Source organism: Aethalodelphis obliquidens, unplaced genomic scaffold (assembly GCF_003676395.1).
Source record: "Aethalodelphis obliquidens isolate GAN/ISIS:26980383/991018 unplaced genomic scaffold, ASM367639v1 scaffold3, whole genome shotgun sequence".
NCBI classification, from domain to species: domain Eukaryota; kingdom Metazoa; phylum Chordata; class Mammalia; order Artiodactyla; family Delphinidae; genus Aethalodelphis; species Aethalodelphis obliquidens.
In genome coordinates this window covers 46,814,461-46,834,828 of record NW_020837947.1, presented here as the reverse complement: position 1 = coordinate 46,834,828, position 20,368 = coordinate 46,814,461, and the positions used below count along the sequence as shown (strand labels likewise).

At 38.1% G+C, this 20,368-nt stretch overlaps 1 protein-coding gene across 5 annotated transcripts in view; it reads right to left on the bottom strand.

Annotated features, from left to right (window-relative positions):
- Nucleotides 1-7,924: 7,924 nt before the first annotated feature.
- The window catches only part of LAMA4 (laminin subunit alpha 4), a 151,521-nt gene continuing 139,077 nt past the window's right edge, over nt 7,925-20,368 (bottom strand). For all 5 annotated transcript variants that reach the window (XM_027088304.1, XM_027088295.1, XM_027088310.1 and 2 more), the window contains 8 exons: nt 19,986-20,173; nt 18,503-18,692; nt 17,605-17,760; nt 16,058-16,217; nt 13,969-14,099; nt 12,817-12,910; nt 12,223-12,342; nt 7,925-8,392 (listed from right to left, as the gene is read on the bottom strand). In XM_027088304.1, the coding sequence (XP_026944105.1) occupies nt 8,247-8,392; nt 12,223-12,342; nt 12,817-12,910; nt 13,969-14,099; nt 16,058-16,217; nt 17,605-17,760; nt 18,503-18,692; nt 19,986-20,173 (1,185 nt within the window). In that variant the 3' untranslated portion in view covers nt 7,925-8,246. The remainder of the gene's footprint in view (nt 8,393-12,222; nt 12,343-12,816; nt 12,911-13,968; nt 14,100-16,057; nt 16,218-17,604; nt 17,761-18,502; nt 18,693-19,985; nt 20,174-20,368) is intronic.

The following is a 20,368-nucleotide window of genomic DNA, read 5'->3' as shown; positions in this document are numbered from 1 at the left end:
TATTTTTGGGTTGCTACTTAGCCGAATCCTTTCACTTGAATAGCCTAAGCCAGTTTCCGTCTTTCTGTCTTTTGATAATGTTCTGCCCAGGAATGATTATATTGGGTGAGAAATGGAGCCCTGTGGCTTATGCATTTTTAAATAATACCCAAGACTGAAGGAAATTCTTAGTTCATGGTTAATCTGCAAAGCATATACACTGCTATCATATGGGAGCTCAGGTTATTGGTTAAATTTAGGCTGTGATTCTAACCCCTATTTTTCCAGGAAAAATGATGTCTCATCATCACACTGTTACCTCAAGTCCCAACCAGTCATCTTGAAATTGTCTACAGTTAGTATTGAGAAACCTCAGATTTTATTTTTTAATTTTATTCGATTAGACTTAAGGTTCAGTTTTGAGGTGTAGGCCAGCTCTTTCTCTTTTCTTTTTCTTCTTGTAATAGTTCCAAGAAAGTCAGCTTGCTTTCTTTACCTCTTGATGGTTGCCACTCTTCATCCCATGAAATTTTTTTTTCTCCAAAAGACTGACTTTAGTGTCAGATATAGTTTCTCCAGTTTCTTGTCTACTTTTCTGCTCCTGAAGATATATACATATATATATAAACCTTTTTAAGTGAAAGGTTTATTAGCTTATAATTACATGCATATAGATGCATGTGTGCTACATGAGGTGAAAAGAAAAGCTTTTCATCAGGGATTTATAAATGGAGAAATTCTGAGAGCTCACACAGTGCTAGGAGATGTTTGAATTCCAACCAGCCAGAGTAGAAAGACATTATTGAACCTGTGGGGCATTGAGTAGAGTCCTCAGAAAGGTCATGTCTTAGTAGGAGTTCTAAAGTAGCACTAGATTAAAGGTTAATGTATACTAACTTTAACAAAGTTTAAAAATAAGACTTGAGAGAATCAAGATGATCCATGAGTAACTTAATTATTTGCCAAATAAAAATTTAATACTCCTCAAAGGAAGAGAAAAAAATCCATTAAGGAAATTGCCCAAGGCTGGGGAAAGAATCATGGGAAAGGAGAAAGGAGTAATGAAAAATTCCTCAGAGCTCATACAAGGCTGGGAATAATTTGTGATTCAATCATAGTGGAAAGAGCTTTTAATATATGGAGTAGAGTCCTCAGTGAGATATTGCCTCAGTGGGGGTGGGTTTGGAGTGGAGGATAGCTTTAGACTGAAGGCTGCTCTGGACCTGCCCTAACAAAGCTTAAGAGCAAGAGTGGAAAGGGTCAAACTGATTCCAAGTAACTAAATTGCATCCAAGGAGGGAAAAAAACCTCAAAATTTAAAGAACTACAGTAAAATCCAGCACCAAAAATGTAAAATTCACAATGATGGTGTCCAATAAAAAATTACCAGGTGTGCAAAAAAGAAGGAAAATGCAGTCCATAGTCAAGAGAATCATTAGTCAATAGAAACAGATTCAGAGTGCTGGATGATAGCATTAGCAGACAAGCTACCATAAGTGTTCAAGTAGTAGATGAAAGCATAATCACAATGAAGAGAGAAATGGAAGGTATAAAACGGACCCAACTGAACTTCTAGTGATGAAAAATACAATCTCTGAAATAAAAATATACACTGAATGGGGTCAAGAACAGATTACACACTGGAGAAGAAGAGATTAATGAACTTGAAGACATAGCTATACAAATTATCCAGAATGAAATATGAAGAAAAAAAGACTGGAAAAAAGAGCATAAATTTTGTGTTATAATAGCAAGCAGTCTAACATATATGTAAGTAGCTTCTCAGAAGGAGGAGGGAGGACAATAGAAAAATACTTGAAGAAATAATGGCCACATTTTTTCCAGATTTGATGAAAACTATAAATTCACAGGTCCAAGTAGCTTAACTGACCCCAAAGAAAACAGACATGAATAAAACAAAACAAACAAAAAGCCATATAATTAAATTGTCTAAAAACCAGGGATAAAGAGAACATCTTAAAACCCGATAGTACAAAAGGACACGTTCATTCAAAGGAACAACAGCAACAAAAACAATGAGAGCACTTTTAATCAGAAAGCATGCAGGCAAGAAGGCAATGAAGTCATATCTTTAAAGTATCTCTCAAAAATGGTGAAGTAAGGACTTTTCATCAGTACTAGAAGCAGATCAGTAGATCAGTACTATAAGACATGTTAAAGGAAGTTTTTTCAGGCAGAAAAAAATGATACTAGATGGAAATTTATAAGGAAATAAAGAGCACCAGAAATAGAAAATATGTGGGTAAATATAAAAGACTTTTTTCTCATTTTTAAACATTTATTTAACAGGCAAATGACTATTTAAAGCAAAAATAATAACAATAATTTATATAAAAGTATAATGTATGGTAACAATAGCAAAAAAGACAGGAGGAGGAAAATGGAAGTTTACTTTTGTAAGTGTCTTCGATGATTTATGAAATGGCATAATAGTATTTGAAGATTGATTGTGATGAGGTAAATATGTAATTGTAAACTTTAGATTTATCTCTAAAAGCAAACAGTAACAGAGAGCTAATACACCAGTCAGGGAGATTAAATGGAATAAATATCACTCAATCCTAAAGAAGGCAGGAAAAGAGGAAAAAAAGAACAAAGATAATAGATGTAAACCAAACCATATTGACATTTGCATTAATTACAAAAGGTGTAAACACTTCAATTAAAAGACAGATTATGAGATTGGCTAGAAAAGAGGATGGTGTCTACATGAACCTACGTTAAGAATCTCATGCTGTACTGATTGAGCTAACCAGCACTACATGAACCTACTTTAAATTAAACGTATAAAAGGATAAAAATGGATATCCCATGTAAACATTAATCAAAAGGAAGTTGGAGTAGCTATATTAATAATAGAGAAGAAGATTTTAGAGCAAGGAATACTACCAGAAATAAAGAGGGACATTTCATGATGATAAAAGGGTCATACAATCTTAAATGTTATGCAGAGCTTCAAAGTACATGAATCAAAAACTGATGGAAAGAACAAATAACTCCACATTTATAGCTTAACATTTTTAACAACTGGTAGTAGAACAACAGTACAGCAGAATACTATACATTCTTTTCAAGCACACATGGAAAATTTACCAAGAATAGACCATGTTATAAGCAACAAAACAAAGTATGCAGAGTGTGCAAAGTACGTTCCACAACAGAATTAAATTCAAATTCAACAGAAAAATGTCTGGAGACTCTCCAAATATTGGAATACTAAATGAAGCACTTTCAAACAACTCATGAATAAAAGAAGAAATTACAGGAGAAATTAGAAAGTATCTTGAAATGAATGAAAATGAAAACAACATATCAAACACATGGGGTACAACTAAAGTAGTGCTTAGAATTAAAGCCTTAAATTCTTTCATCAGAAAAGAAGAAATGTAGGGGAATTCTCTGGTGGTCCAGTGGTTAGGACTCCAAGCTTCCACTGCAGGGGGCACAGGTTCAAGCCCTGGTTGGGGAACTGAGATCCCCACATGCAGCACGGTGTGGCCAAAAGGGAAAAAAAAGAAAAAAGAAATGTCTCAAGTCAATTAATCTAAGCTTTCACCTTAAGAAAGAAGAAAAGATGAGCAAACTAAACCCAAAATAAGCAGAAAGAAAGAAATAAGATGAAAAAATTAATGAAATAAAAGACAAATAATAGAGAATAATCAATGAAACCAAAATCTGGTTCTTTGATAAGACCAATAAAATTGATAACCTCTAGGCAGAATTAACAAGAAAAAAGGACACAGATTACTGATATCAGAAATGAGAGTGGGACTTCACTGCAAATTTTAAACATTAAGAGGATAAATAGAGTTTTTCACTGGGATGAATTCTTTAGTCTTCTAAGGCTTCTACCTTGAATAAATGCCTTCCCATATTCCTTACATTCCTAGGCAGGAGCTTTCTGTGAAGGGAATATTATAAACAGTCTGAGGGCAACCCTGTGGCATCATGCTTTCATAACCTTCCTTTAGGTTGGCATCAGCTCACGAATCATCCATCTTTAGACATGATCATTTGAAAACGTGTTCTCTGAGATTGCTGATTTAGCTCACTGTAAGCTCACTGTGGTCTGGCTGGGCTAGTGAGGGACTCAGTGCCAAGCAGCTACCATCACTACACTTCCTTCCTTGAGGGATTCAGTTGCTATTCTTCTGGTTGGTAGTGTCATGTTACATTCCTCTTCAGTGTGAGCCTCTCTGTCACATGATTTGGCAGATTAGCAGGCTTTCACCCCTAAAACTCATCTATGCTCTGCCCACCCCATCCTGCCCTCTAGCAGTATCCTCTGCGAATGGTGTCCTCTGGTGGTGTGAAGTTTACAAATTGAGTGGCCTTATCCATGGTAGCTGATCTTTTCCTCTACTTTTCAGGACTTGAAAGGTTACCAAAGACTTGAGGGAATGCTTCTTGTCTCTCTGATCAGCTATGCCATTTTTTCCCGTAGTCTTCTCTCCATATCTTCAGGCAAATCAGAGATCCCTGGGGCTCAGGGGAACCCAAGTGGAGAAGTCAGTATCACTTTTTCCTTTCTGAAGATTGCCAGGCACTTTGTAAGTGATTGCCTTGGGAGGTGAGATGAGGGGGTAACTTTTATGGAAACTTGGCTTTCCTGAAATTTACTCAAAGAATATTTATTGAGCATATACCTACATGCCAGGCATTGTTCTAGGCTCTTACAACACATCATTGGATGACAGACAAAAATTTGTGGAACTTACATTCTGGACAGTGTCTCTTCTGTTGCCTTTATACAGACTGTGTGTGTGTGTGTGACATGTATGTAGTGTGTTGCGGGCATTGTGGTTTTACATTACTAGTTATACTGAAATGACTTCTTTGAGCCAGTCCTAAAGAGAAGGGATTGGCTTCACACCTCAAAGTTTGGTGAACCTAAAATGTGTATTTACTGCTTTATGGTCCTAGTTATAGGCTGTAGTCACCAATTAAGGTAAGCAAAGACCCTACTTAACACCCTCTACTACCATGCTATGTACAAGGAAGTGGGAGCCCAGAGAACAGAAATAGCCCAGTGTCTTCTGAGATGCCCCCTTATACAAACTGTGTGCTGAGAACTGAGGTGGTTCTTACTGGACAGAGGGTAGGTGGATATATATTATTCTATGTTTACAGAATGGGAAGTATGTGTCTATAAATGTGTATGGTAAACACTTAAAACCATTCTTCTAGGTAAGATCATTTTGGCTTCAGCTATTATTGCTATGGGCTTGATTCTTTCTGTGTTTCCCAATTCACAATTTCAAGAGAAAATTTTCAGTTGTTGGAACTCATCTTTTCATACCACCAGATAGTGGGATATTGCTTCACTGGAAAGAAATAGGATGGTGCCCTTACCCAATCAGCTGTGGCCATGAGAGGAGGAAGTGGGATACAGGCCCAAATAGGGCTGCTTCTTCAAACTGGGGCTATGGGAGGCCTCTTGATTTCCAAGGTGCTCTAAACTGGCAGGGGCCATGAATGACTAGTCAAAATTACTCTGAACATCCAATCTATATCTATATCTATATCTATATCTATATCTATATATTTTTTTTTGCGGTACACGGGCCTCTCACTGTTGTGGCCTCTCCCGTTGCGGAGCACAGGCTCAGGGCGCGCAGGCCTAGCAGCCATGGCTCATGGGCCCAGCCACTCCGCGGCATGTGGTATCTTCCCGGACCGGGGCACGAACCCGTGTCCCCTGCATTGGCAGGTGGACTCTCAACCACTGTGCCACCAGGGAAGCCCCTCTAATCTATATTTCTATGTATGAAGTTCCAATATACTGTGATTAACTAAAAGAAAGGAAATCATACTTCTTTCTCCCTAGACAGTTGAGAGAAGATGGGGTCCCATCTAAGAACTGAATCAAGCTCTTATAAATGGTAAATTCAAGGTTTCAGAAGGACATTGTGGTTAAGAGGGTCAGCAGATATGGGTCAGTAGATTCTTACTTGCTGAGCATAAGAATGTGAAATAATAACTGCAAAGAAGTGGCCCTGTAAATTGCAGAGAAGGTAGAAGAATTTTTGTGACTTTAGTCTGCATATATGTGAGTCTGCGTACACACTTGCTGTAGTTACTGGAGGTCTGGCCAGGGTCTGGGCCACTGCTGAGAATGAAGGGCATAGAATGGCCCTCTAGGATGTCTCGGGAAAATCTCTTGGAAAAGAAAATGGCAGGCTGTTCCAGAGCTGCTGCCTCCATCTTGGGTCTGTTGTAGGGAGGACTGTGAAGGCGTAGTGTGTCTTAAGCATCGGTCCAATCTGTACTGGTTAAGGCCCTAGACTATTGGATTCAGAGTCTTTAGCTCAGAAGCCACATAGGCCCAGAGGCCATAGCTCTCAGAAGGTTTTGTTTGGTCAGCCCAGTATTTTGCTCTTGTGATTGCTGTTGTTTTAATTTTAATTACTTACTAACTGAAAAATCAGGCCATTTCAAGCCCCTCAAATTTCACATTTCCAGCTTCTTTTGGAAATTTTGGCCCTTTCGATTTTCTCAGTCAGACACCACCAGGTTCACGCCATGATACCTCTCTGGCTGTACAGGTGGTTGAGTCTGTGACTCCAGCTTTAGAGACCAGTCGAGAGTTGGCCTGAAGGCAGACAGTCTCCTGGGGGCAGGAAGCAAGGGGACAGTCATACTGCCCCTGGGGGCAGGCAGCAGTCCTATTTCCAATTCTGGCTCCTCAGTCTAGCTGAATGACAGGAGGCGAGGTATTTAATCGTTCTAAATCTCAGGCTTCTCATCTGCAAATGCCACCTCACAGGATTAGTGTGATGATCAAGTGAAATCTGCTTTAATTTAGCTTACTGTGGAGGCTGTCACTGAGTAAGTCCTCTATGGATATTAGCTATTTTTGTTGATCTTCATCATTATTATTAATGTACCTGAGACATGAGGGTAGTAGGGGAATGTAAATAATTACATATATATGTAAGAGATTATTTTATTCCCTTAGTAATTCCTCAAAATACTTTATACTCCCTCCCCATACCCGAAAAGTCACTCCTCTTACGTACCTTCAATCCTGTTGATATGAGGGTCTATTTTCTCATTTTGTCTTCATTGTTGATTATCTTTTCATGTATAATTCTTTTATTTCAGTCTGTATATTTTAATATTCTACCAGCTAGTCAAGCCTATTTTTCCTTTTCTAGACTTTATTAATATATATATACACCTAAAAAATAATTATAAAATTTTAGAAATAAGACTAGTTGTGTTGCAGGTATGTGGGGGAAAAAACTTTTAATAAAAGGACTTCTATACTTTTAAGTGGAATTGTATGACTTTGTCTTATTCTCTTTGCTATAATGTCCTTCATGATTCCTACAGAACACACAGTAACAATATCCTACAAGAACCTCCCCTCATGCACAATTTTAGTTTTCTTTTAAGGAAGAAAGGAAAAAAAGTAGGCATTTATTCGATTGAGGCTTTCTTTTCTTTCTCTCCTGGAAACATATTACCATTTTCTGATAATTTGTTAGAAATTTACTTTATTAAACCTTGATAAAACTAAAATATGGGGCTTCCCTGGTGGCGCATTGGTTGAGAGTCCGCCTGCTGATGCAGGGGACACGGGTTCATGCCCCGGTCCGGGAAGATCCCACGTGCCGCGGAGCGGCTAGGCCCGTAAGCCATGGCCGCTGAGCCTGGGCGTCCGGAGCCTGTGCTCCGCAACGGGAGAGGCTCACAACAGTGAGAGGCCCGCGTATCACAAAAAAAAAAAAAAAAAAGCAAAACTAAAATATTCTTGCTATACTGATAGACCAAACAAAAGTGCTAAAAGCAAATCTATAATCTAATTTTAGATTTTATGTACATTAGTAAATCTTTTCAAATAAAGAAAGTATACCAAAGATATTTTGGTATAGGCTGAATGTTATCTTACCTAAATGAAAGATGAATCTGAGAATCTAGCCACGATTTAAAAATGTGTGCCAGTGTTTATTTAGAATCCCTTCTATTTTATTAGACACAGGAACAGTAATTTCGCCAGCAGGAAGTAATACAATACAGGTAAGTTTAACGCTCCTTTGATTGTTATCCATGGCAGACATTTTGGATCCAAGGTGTAAGAATCCAAATAAGAAATAATAAACATCCAGTCCCTGATGATTCATTTAAGTCCTGCTCAACTAGATGAAAGCTTCTACCAAGAGGAAGAACTGCCACTCCTCCTGGCTGGCTTTGTGTTTCTTTCAGTGCTCTAAAGAACTTTGTACTTGAGTAGCTCTGCTGTGTCAGGCTGCTGGACAGGAGTTGATGCTCACAGCACCGCTGACCAGGGCTGCTTTACTGAAGCTCACTGGGCGCCCGTCAATCACAAAGTGACGGATGCAGCCTGTGAAGGGTCTGCCAGGGGCCAAGCGTGGTGTCAGCAGAGACTCTGGAAAAAGAAAGAAATGAACACAAAGACTGCAGTTGAGGCATTCCAAGCCCAAATATTACTTTGTGGCAAAAATATACATCATAACCGCTCACATTATCAAGATGATTTTCATGTCAAAGACGGAATATAGTAATAATTTACGCATTTTCTCAGAAATATTATCTGCTTTTGAAGTAATATGAACATGTAGTAATTTTAAAGTTTTGCCATGTTTTCCATGATCAAATTTCAGAGTATAATTCAGCTGTGTATTTACCATTGAAATTTACCACTTACAAGTAAAGCCTCAGCAGTGAATTTTCGGGATCTACATATGCTTTTTAGAGTTCATTTCACCTGGGCCTGACTTATTTTGTGTGCTTTACTGAGACAGAGGAAAGAAAATTTAGCTTCCAAACTCTTCTTGGAATTGGTTAATGTTTGTTTAATTTGTATCATTACCCTTCATCCTTAATCCTCCACATTTTTGCCAAGCTCATAAAATATAATGAGAAAATAATGAATTCAAGTAAACTAAATTTTAATTTTTCTGAGCTTAGGGCTGAAGAACTATAAATAGGATAATGATAACTAGCCTAGTCTTTGTGTGGGTACAGGTGCCCTGGGGTATGCCAGGGGACTTTCCTCCCATTATCTTAATTAGAGATCTAGAAGCAGCCTTGATGCTTATTAATTGTACAGACACAATTAAATGTGTTGAGATGATAGAAGCAATATAATTTAAAGCAATTTAGAGAGCTTAGAAATATCATGAAATTAAAATCCATTTAGTGAAAGCTTATTATTATGTACAAAACAGCTATGTGAGCAGTAGCAGATAAAAGATGGAAAACACTTAGAAATCAGTAACTCAGGAGGGAAGATAAAAAAGGACAGCAAATTAAATACCATCAAGCAGCTGTAATAAGTTTTCCAAGCAATGTAGATTAAGAATATGCAGAAGCTTTGTATTGAAAATAAATCATGGAAATAACATTTCATATTTAGAATGATAATTATCAAGTCTTAGATTTGGAAGGGGCCTAAGAGATCAATTCCCTTTGTCTCTAGATTAGTATGACTATATATATTCTTCAAGCCTGTTCAGTGTACTTCATCATCAGAATAAAGATGAACAGGAAAGAATGTAAGGGGTAGAAACATCTATTTCTTCTGTTCATTTTGGACACTAGTTTTAGAACATGGATTTTGATTCTGCCCAAGCTTACCACCCTGTGGTTCATGGGGGACAAATTCTAGAGGAAATAGTTCATGTAGAAATTATGGTCTGCATAATTCACTACACAATTTATTGCAGTAGTGACAATAAAGTGCCCCAGAACCCTAAGTAATTGATTGATAAAATCAACACATGATTTTAAGAGCAAACATTCCACAGGTTGAAAGCTTGACTATATACAGAATAATGCAGGATCTTCAGTACAGGAATGAATCGTCCTTAACTCAAAAAATTAACTTCTAATTTTGGTTTTTAAATGATCATACAATGAAGCTGAATTTTCTGGTATAAAGTTCATTGAACTTCAATGCATTAACTTTTTATTGATAGAAACAATGTGTTACCAGGGTTCTGCCTTGTATAAGAGAGCTGGTTGGGATTCTAAGAGATTTCAGTGCATATAGGGGTTTTGTTTATGCCTAATTTCCTTTAGTTATTCTTTTTCATGCCCCAGTTTCTGATGTGATTTTAGTGGAATTAATCTTGAACAGCTCAAAATTATGTGATTAATGATGTTCGGCTTAAATTATAATTGCTTCTGTTCTAGGCTTGCTGGCATGATTCGTAGATGGAATTAAGGGCTGCAGTGGTGCAGTGGGCTGGTGGGTATGCTTTGCTAGCTCCTGTGTGTTGGCTCATTAGCTAAAATTTGCTATTCATTGCATGTCTCAGGCAGGCAGAATTTGGCTTCAGGTATATCTTTCCCACCCAGTCTGTAGAGCTTAGCCAAGTCTTACAGTGAGAGATGATGGCAGTGTGTAATGCTGGGATGAGACTCTGAAAACAAACACAAATCAGAGAGACAAATATTTGTTTGAACAAGAGACAAATATTTGATATAGTAAGCACTCTGGGTGCAAAGTAAAGAACAAATACCATAACTTCCGTGAGCCCACGCTTGTTTTGTTCATCTCCTGGAGCCTAGCACAGTGCTTAATAGACACTCAATACATATTTGTTGTGTGTTGAAGTCGTGTTCTCTGGCAGCAAGAAGTGTACAATTTAGCTTCAACAATATTCTGCAATAAGTGCCACAAAGGTGGTGTGCATAGCACACTCTAGTGGGAGGGAGGCATGTGTGTAAAAAGTCTGAGCTGGATCCTCAAGGTCAATAGGAGTAAAGTTGGGGGAAGAGTGGGAGAAGTTCCTTGAAAAGGTACTAGGGGAGGCAAGAAAGAACATCTTCCAGAAACTGATGCCTTGTGCACTTGTGCAAAGGCCTGGAGCAAAGAGACCATCACTGAACATCCAGAGGACTGCAAGTCCCAGCAGGTAGGGGGAGGCCCCAGAGACAGGGGCAAGGCGGGGGCGGGGGGGTGGGCAGATGATCAGGACCTTGCATGCCAGGCTGACTTTGATCCTGTAGGCCCCTGGGAACGTGTGAAATATTTTAGACTACGTTGTGATTTCCCGGAAGAAAGCAATGTGCAGAAATGGAGGAACTGATAAGACACATCTTCCATACTGTACCTGTATGAAGTGCAATGTGGTTTCTGCCAGTATTTCTTTCAGAACCAAAGCCTGGAGCAGGAGGGGAGGACTGAGAAATGGAGATGGGAGTGGACAGCGGGAGTAAAGGAGAAGAAGCGTTGCTTTTTGAGGGTCTCAAATATTTCATCAGTGAGTTACTGTTATTGTCTATACTGGTATTTGAAAAATTCATATTACAAAGCAGAAGAGTGCTTTGTTGCTACTATTTTGTGAGTACGCAAGACTGGATGCTTAATCTTTCTCACTCTCTTAAAGCATTATTTGCCTTTACATGGGTCAGTCTAAAATAGTCTAGTTAGGATGCAAGGTAAAACCATGTTAAGTTTTTCCTTAAAATCCCCACCAAATTCAGATGTAAAAGCTTGATTTTTCCGTCTTGCTACCTTTATCATTCAATTTTTCCAAGTTAATGAAGTGTGTGAAACAATCACTTTCAACATAAGGCCATGGTCCCTGCTTCAGAGGTTTAAAGTAATTGTGGAGGGTCCATAAGTGTCCTATCACCATCCTGGATTATACACCATTCTTGGCAGATGACAGCAGTGATGTCACTGATGATGTTTACAGAACTGCAGCTGGGAACCTCTCAGGGAATTTGACTACATAGGAACAACAGAACTTCTGGTCTGCAGCTGTTTTCACATTTCAAACTAGTCCTGGTTGGGAAGAACTGTGTATTCTCTCTTAGTGTGGAAGAGGAGCAACTATCCACAAACTTTTAGTTCTCCAAGGTTCTTCCTCAGATCCTAGAGCAGCAATAGTGTATGAGTTTTCTTTGTGTCAGAGGTAAGATAGAGTGTATTTCACTGTGTGTATGTGAGGAGGGTATGTAAAGTGAAGAGAAAAAAATTAAGCAGATACAGCAGAGGGAGAGAAGTTATCTACTGGTTAGAATGCCGTGGTGTAGTTCTTATGTGTTACTTTGTTTTGATCCTTGGATAACGTTTCATAATTGTCAGTATACTTTTTCCTATGAAAGGATATTGTATATAAAATCCTTTGAGTTATTAGGTGAATTATGAAAATACATAGCTCAATTCTTAATAGTATAATAACAGTTATGAGAACTTAGTGTCTTTTTGGATTTGGAAACTTGTCATTTTAAAATAACTCTTACCTGGAACACCTCCAACAAACACAGGCTCCCTTTGATCAACTGGTTTTGGATTCAGGGGTCCAACCACATGGTTCACTTCAGAGTCTACATCCAACTGAACCACATTTGAATCTCTAATAACTGAAATACAGAGAAAAGAGTGGTCATAAGTGACACTAAAGTGATTAATTTTCACATGAAAGGTAATAATTCATTACAGTAATGGCTTTTATTTATTCCGGAATAAACCATACACTTTCCTCTAATCACTGAAAACATCAATGTCTAAGCAAAAAATAACTAACATTTTCCTTTGAAAGGGATAATAGTTAGGATACTCTTTCTGCTACATTTTTGCTCCATAAGGTATGCATTATTTAAACAACTCCCGAAGACTATTCTGGCAGCATTAATATTTTCAAATCACATGTGGATTCAATATACACATTTTAGTACAGTAACATTTGATTCTCTTCTCTTGGCCGCTTTTAGACTGTCATCTATTACCTATTCTGTCATATAAGTTATAGTCTAAGTTCTGCCAAGCCATCATGCCACAGGTGGGTGTGTAGGCTCACTTTATTAAGGAAACCCAGGACACTCAGCTTTTCTCACCTGTAATTCTGTGCCATCTGCCATCACAGAGACTCTGCTTGGGTGTCACTAAGGTGGAAAAGTCTCTGATACCATTATTGACTTTCACTATGACCTGCAAAAGACAAGGCACATTGTGGAATTTAATTTCATTTCTCCTCATTGTGATAAAATGAAATTTCTTACATTTACCACAGGGAAGGAGAACTTTTAACATCCAGACATGATTAGCTTTGCAATTTGAACACAAGGGGTCACTCTTCAGTAGGCTACAGAAAGTTTAAACTGTTCCTCAGAGAGAGAACAAAATAATGACACAGGAGAGAAGAGGGGGCAGAGGAACAGTAATATAACACAATAAATTCCTTTAATTTTAAAGATGAAATGTGTTATACAAGGCAGGCTAAGGTACTGATGAACAGCATGGACTCTTAAGAGCCAGACTGCCTGGGTTCCCACCCCAGCGCTCCCACTTACGTCACTCTGTGCCATGTTTTCTCATTTGCAAAATAAGGGTGATAACTATAATACTTACTTCATGGAGCTGTTGGGGGGATTAAATGAGTTAATCCATATAAAGCAACTGGAATGGTATCTGACACACAGTAAAGCACCATATAAGGATTTGTTTTATTATTATATGGTTTAATAGAATATACGGGAACGCAAACAAAAATCAGTTATATTAAGTTAGGGACATCATTGACAATATGCTTCATATTTATTTGAGTACTCTCATGAATGTTCTTTAGTAATATTATTTAAGGATGAAAGTGGTGTTTATAACAGAATTTTTTGTTTTTAGTAGTTGAAAATATATGCATATAGATTATAGAGCGATGTTTTAGTACTTGTTGGTTTTGATAGTTGAACATGTTTGCTGCTTCCATTTGTTGTAAAAAATTTCTCTTCCGATTCTTTTGTTAAAACCTTTTAATTACTGATTTTTGCCACAATTCCGTGGCTCTTTGCTCTAATCAAATCAATTCCCAATGTATGAATCTGAATCCAAATATTGCCTGCGTTTTAATTTTATGTTATACCTTCCCTGTTGTTTGTTCTTTCCCCCAGTTAGGAAAGATTGATGAAATAATTCTGTGAAATAAATCTGCTTCAGATCCAGAATCCAAGATCAGAGGAGACAGACTGTTAAGACAATTTTTAACACATTACCTGCCCATTTTTCATGTGAACATTTAGGTACTCCCCATTGACACTGTGGCCATGAACAAGGGTTCCAGAACTGCTTCTGGGACGGACTTCAAATGCAATCTCAAACTTCAATCCAATATTGAAAGACTCATCTATGGAGAGAAATACTATTAGTTCTCAAGAACAGCAACCTAAATTTTGTAACCATGGTTTGATTGCAGATTTTTGTACTTGTTTTTGAAAGTTTGATGCATTTTTCAATAGGTAAGCAGAAAGTGTTGTTTTCCATGTCCAACACACTGTGGAAAGCTCCGTGGGGGTCTGAGATAACTAGCACACCACTCCTGCTCTGGGGCCTGGGGAGGAAACAGCTTGCTGAAAACACAGCATGGCTATGTGAGCACAGGTGAGGAGAAATTGATTCCAACTAGCAGGACCATTTAGTATCTCAAAAGTGAGAAGGAGGAAAGAGCAAACTGGGAAGAGTGAGTCGTCTGAACACAAGTACAGAGGCTGGAACATTTGGAGAGCACTGTGAACGCCAGTGTGGCTGGACTGTCCCCTGTAAGGGTAGACGGAGGCAAGGTGAATGGGGAAGGCTGGTGGGAGCCACACTGGGAAGCGCTCTAGTGCTCCAGTATGGAAGGCAGACTTGACTTTGCAGTCATTGAGCAAGGGAGCTGACTTGATCAGATCTGTATTTAAAATAATTCTTAAAAAAGTAACTGGTGCCAGTGCTGCAGAGCACTTGGGAGGAAAAACAAAGTGAGAGCAGCAAAAGCAGTTAGGAGCTGTTATTGCAGTGATGCAAGAAAATGAATTCTTCTTAAGACTAGCTGTGTTCACTCCAAGAGACTCATTGCAAACCTGGGCATCTTAATAATGTTCACTTGACGTGTCTCCTCATAGATAACTTTTTAATTTTTCCTGCTATTAATTAATGTTTATTGAGAACATAAATTGTGCAGGTTGCTATGCTTTTCAGGCTGTCCAAATCTTTGAGTTCTTATCACCGAAATTCAATGAAGGGTTGAGAAATGTGCCTGTAGGTGTTTTAGTAGGGATAAAGGATGAGAAAGGAAAGTAAAACCACGAGCTAGACAAAGAGAGGATATATTACCTCTGGTTATTCTATTGGATATGTGGGCGGTTTAAGAAGGAATACTTGGCTGCACTGTAATGTCTTTATTCAGAGGATGCTGAGGGCAGGGAACATGTGGTTTTATACCCTTCTTCTATCTTCTTTCCCAGCATCTGTCCTTGTACCTTCCTCACACCTAATGGTTGCTCTATAGAATGTTGGTGGAATGGATTGGTTGGTGATTGTGTGCAGTCTGTTTAGGATTTTATTTATTTATTTTTTGGAATTATTGATGCTTTTTTTTTTTAAGTCTTTATTGAATTTGTTACAATATTGCTTCTGTTTTATGTTTTGGTTTTTCGGCCGCGAGACATGTGGGATCTTAGCTCCCCGATCAGGGATCGAACCCACACCCCCTGCATTGGAAGGCAAAGTCTTAACTGCTGGACCGCCAGGGAAGTCCCAGGATTGTATTTATTTATTTTTAGAACTATTATGTTCCATCACCTGGCATAGGGACTGTCATACCAGAGGCACACAATAAAAACTTTGTTGAATGAGTGAGAGAGTAAGAGTTGAGGAGAATAAAAATCCAGAAATAAAATGTTTTTGGGATAGTGTTGTCTGCTAGAGTTGCTGGCAAGGGGAAGAAGTGGACCTTTCCTTAGTAGGAACAATGGGTGATGCTTAGAGGGAGCAGAGAAAGACCTAGAGACTGAGGTGGCCAAGAGCCAACACAGGTTAGACCATGGTGCAGCATAGGAAATTCTAAAGGGGCCAAGATGGTCTACCTCCAGAGGTCTGGCAGCTGTGGAGAAGCACTGGCTGGGGAAAGCAAACAGGGATGGGCACGGTCCATGTGTCTAGTTTGGAGGGTAGGAGAGGAGAAAGGTGGTTCTTATGGAAAGAGGCCATTTTCTAGGGCTGAGTTAGATTTTCTGGTTTTTATCTTTGGGCCCAATATCCCTGTTAGCCACCTCTAGGAATGAAGTATTTCATGATTCACGTTTTAACATAAGTCATTGTTACCTAGAACCACGTATCCTCCTTCTGTTGAAAAGTATGTTCCTGTTTCCATTGGGCCTTCAAAACAAGGAGTCACGCTAAATGTCTGAGAAGCAGAGGTGATGGAGGCCCCATTGAGCTGGAGGTTGCTGAGGCAGCCACTGAAGCTGTAGACTGAGTTTATCTGAGAGAAGAAGACATTTCTTAAAATCCATTTTCTCAACACTCACAGATGTACCCAAGGGAAACAAAATGAAGGGATTTGAGTCCAGAGAGAAACCAAGTAATTTCTTGCCTTATTTATCTTAGCTATCTGAATGATCAGTAGTTTTCCAGGTAGTTGCTTTATAACTAGCTCTTTGAAGCTGGAATTTTGTATTTGATAATGACAGCCTACCATAATTAAGGTAACGAAAATTTTTACGTTTTTCAAGACAAGGTAAATTGTAGCTGTGGTTTTCAAATTGAACATTAGAAATATCCTCGTTTGTTTCTCTTCAAGAAGAACAGCTGTGCCCTAGATCACCTAATGCTGATGAGGGCTAGCAAAGTTCTTAACTGTTAAATCTACCATGGCTAAATAAACAGCAGAAAGCTTGCTTCACTGTCTTCATTGTTGTGGTTGAGCATTTATCATACTACAGAACATGGAACACGGGCCACTTGAGATAACTGATTTCACACTGCTTTGGAAATCTTTCTTTTAAAGAAGTTATCATGGAATTGGGGGTACCTACCTAAAATCTAATTAAATATGAACATTTTCCCCCTTTTTTGCTTTATCCACATATATTAACAGATCTTAGAAGTATATTAATTCTTTGTGTTAAAGTCAAATCTATATTTATGTTAAAAAAACTTAGTCCTTTGATGCATTCCTTTAGTGCTAGATAATTTTTAAAGGTCCAATATTTTAAACTTTTAAATTACAAAAATAATGTTGTTGTTGTTTTCTACTATATACTCACGTCTCCCCAGGGGTAACCACATTTCCTTGCACATTTACAAATTGTGTGTATGTGTGTGTGTGTAGAAACGAAAATGAGATCATAGTTTACATAAGGGCCTGAAAGGTTTTTTTCATCCAATAATATATTGATATAATGGAATGACTTGCTTTCTTTTTTTGGTTTTTTTTTTTTTGGCTGTGCCACATGGCTTGCAGGATCTTAGCTCCCCAACCAGGGATTGAACCCAGGCTATGGCAGTGAAAGCACTGAGTCCTAACCACTGGACCGCCAGGGAATTCTTTCTTGGGTATTTTTTTAAGATTAAAAGTATGGTTACTTGCTGAACAAATAAGCATCTCCTTGAGACATAACTTTTCATGATAGTTCGTATCTCTGAAACATTTTTCATCTCACCTCTACCCTAGAATCAAAAGATCACTCTGGGCTTTGTAATGTCACAGGGTGGACAGACAACCTCAGGACAATACCCACTTATGTACCCCATCTCCAGTCAAACTACAGTTTTACTTTTGCCAGTTTCCTAATCGTAAAATGAGGGCCAGAGTAAATGATCTTCCAGCTCTAAAGGTCGATGGCTCTACCTGGTCACGCCTGGCTTACCTGGACATTTTTCACAGCCTTTCCAGGAGCCACACCTCCCAGATAAATAGGACCCTTGATTTTCCAGGTAGCTCCAGTAGGGGGAAGACTTTCTTCTAAGACTCGAAGACCATCAATTATCAGTCGGCCGCTGCTCTTTTCCCGAATAAATATCACCTGGATGGAGAGAAGGACAATAGAGAAGGCTGTGTTGCCTCTCCTCCCAACTTTGCAACTGCAATGCCACAGAAGTTCTTTAAAAAAGTGCTCCTTTCTCTGAAGGTTAGGAGTCTCTTCCTTTAACGCTTGATTTAAAATTACAGGCTTAATTTCCGAATACAGCTTATGTTTAGCAGAGTTCTCTGAGGCTCTGCCCAGCTGGCCAGCCCACGTGCTCTCTCTTGTAAATTTAATTATAATTAATTGTAATGCAGCTGACATTGCTTACTCTTTCCAGTATATACACACTGAATTGCTTTGATATTTAGGTTATTCTACCTGTTGTATCCTGTCGTCCTAACAGATTTACTCTTCACTTTGTACCTCCCATAGCTTAGTCTACGAGACACTCAGCAATCATTGAAAATTTAGAACATTATAGGCAGTGGAAAAAAAACCCAGTCGAGTGAAATATCCTTAAAAACCAAACTTCGGTTTATGTTGGCCATTGATCTTTTGTTTAAAATAACTGCACTAAAGAAAATTGATCTGTCAAAAATATTATACTCAGACTGTATTTCTTTTAAAATAATATGCTTCAAGATTTTTATAATGAGTTAATGAAGGCTTTGAAATTGAACATATAGCAACAGAATTTTTAAATGGATGTTTCTAGAAAAACCCCTGGTGGGTATTAGTGTCAGTCCATTTGACAGTGGTGGACATTGGCTGATAATAATATTCTCTGCCTTCAACTTACATCATGCCACAAACCATCATTGTATTTCTCTTGGCTTCTAATCTTCAGTTTCTTGTGGCCAACATTAAACATGAAAACCAAGCGGCCGTGGGCTAAGAAAAGAGCCATGAAGTCATTCTCTTCTTGATCCGAGACATAGAAAATCATCCCATGGGAGGAACGTGTTTTCAGACGAATGGAAAACTGGGATCTGGTAAATGAGAAGAAAAAGCTTACCACCTGTCAGAGGAGACTGAGGGTGATCTCTAACTTTCCAAGGCAACAGAGTGTAAGGAAGAATAAAGCCATTCGATCTAATCCCAAGCAACATTCTTCTAATTATTAGTATTATTAGAAGATTAGAATAGAATACTATTAGATTAAAGATTAAATTAGAATACTAACATTCTTAGTATTATTAGTGAGTATCGGGTAAGTACCGCTAGTTCAAAAATGTAAATCCTTCTCCATTTCCTCACACAACAGGGATACATCCCACATTTAAGATAGTGTTGTTTCAGTAAAGGATAATCTCATGTCTTCCTTTTAAAGTATGGTTGCAATTAGTTTAGTACAAATCTTTATGTTAAAGAAGCTTCATGTGGACAAAATAGTAGTAATTAATATGCATATATAATTTTGCATAGAAACAATATGATTTGTGTACTGTCTAAAATACAGATTCAATTTTCTCCCTGTAAAAATAAATTAATGGATATCACATGCTAAAAACAGCTACCAGAATGTGTAGAAATTAAATAAAATTTTCTAGAAATTTAGCTCTAAGCCATAGGTAAGATACATTTATGAGGCTAATTTCCAGTCTGATTAACTCTAAATTTTTCCTGAAGAATACAAAATACTGATTCTGCCCATTAGGAAAACAGGAAATTAGAAGGCATTAGGAGTTTCTTATTGAATGCACTGCTTGTATGAATGTTTGAAAGTGCTATATAAGACCTATATAAGAATATTTGGGTGCTAACAGTTTACAAAGAAATCTTCAATAATACTAAATAACCTGGAGATTTGTGAAATACCAGGAAGAGTGATGAACTTTAGAGATAGCTTGAGGGCCAACAGAGATACAAGCGCATTTGTATTTTCAGTGTCTTTCCTTATTAACCTTCTAGCAGTTCAGATGCATTCCCATTTACAATCTGAAAGCAATTTGTATGGGGGAGGGAAGGTGATAGCAAGGTTAAATGATGAGTCATTTAAAATTTACCCCATCTTCCTTTCTTTGATTGTCTTTTCTTTTTGATAAAGTTCAGCAAGCTCCTAGGAGAATGCTGTTTTATGCACCTTACTTTTGGGAAGAAAGTCACAGAGAATGTTATTTGTTGGACAGTATGAATCATGTACTATTTAGTATTTGTTTTGATGATAAACGAATACGATTAATTTGGCACAGAAAAATTATAGGAAAAGGATGACATATGGCAAATAAGGATGCAGCCCAGCCATGGCATCAAGTTTCTGAAAGGATAGTATGTTACTTTACTTTTCACCAAAATCTCCTTTTAAGTGTTCAAACTCTTGGCGGCTGTTGGCTGTCCCTCCGTACTGATAGGCATGCTCTATTGCTCTAGGGCTGTTGGAAAGGTGGCAGTGAGAGTCTCTTGGAACATTCCTCTCTAGGAATTTCAGGCCAACAGGATCCCATGAAGGAGCATCTTTGCTTTTCTCTCCCTATAAGAATAGGCAATGAATCATTTAAGGGACAAAACTGACATACTAGTAGCAAAAATTCATTTTTGATTTTCTTATCATTAATAATGATGATAAATAATTCAAGGGTATGTTATCTGTGCATTTTCCACTCATAAAATATTAGACCTCTCTCTTCCTTCCTCTACCACCATAAGCAAATGCCAGCAGTAGCTG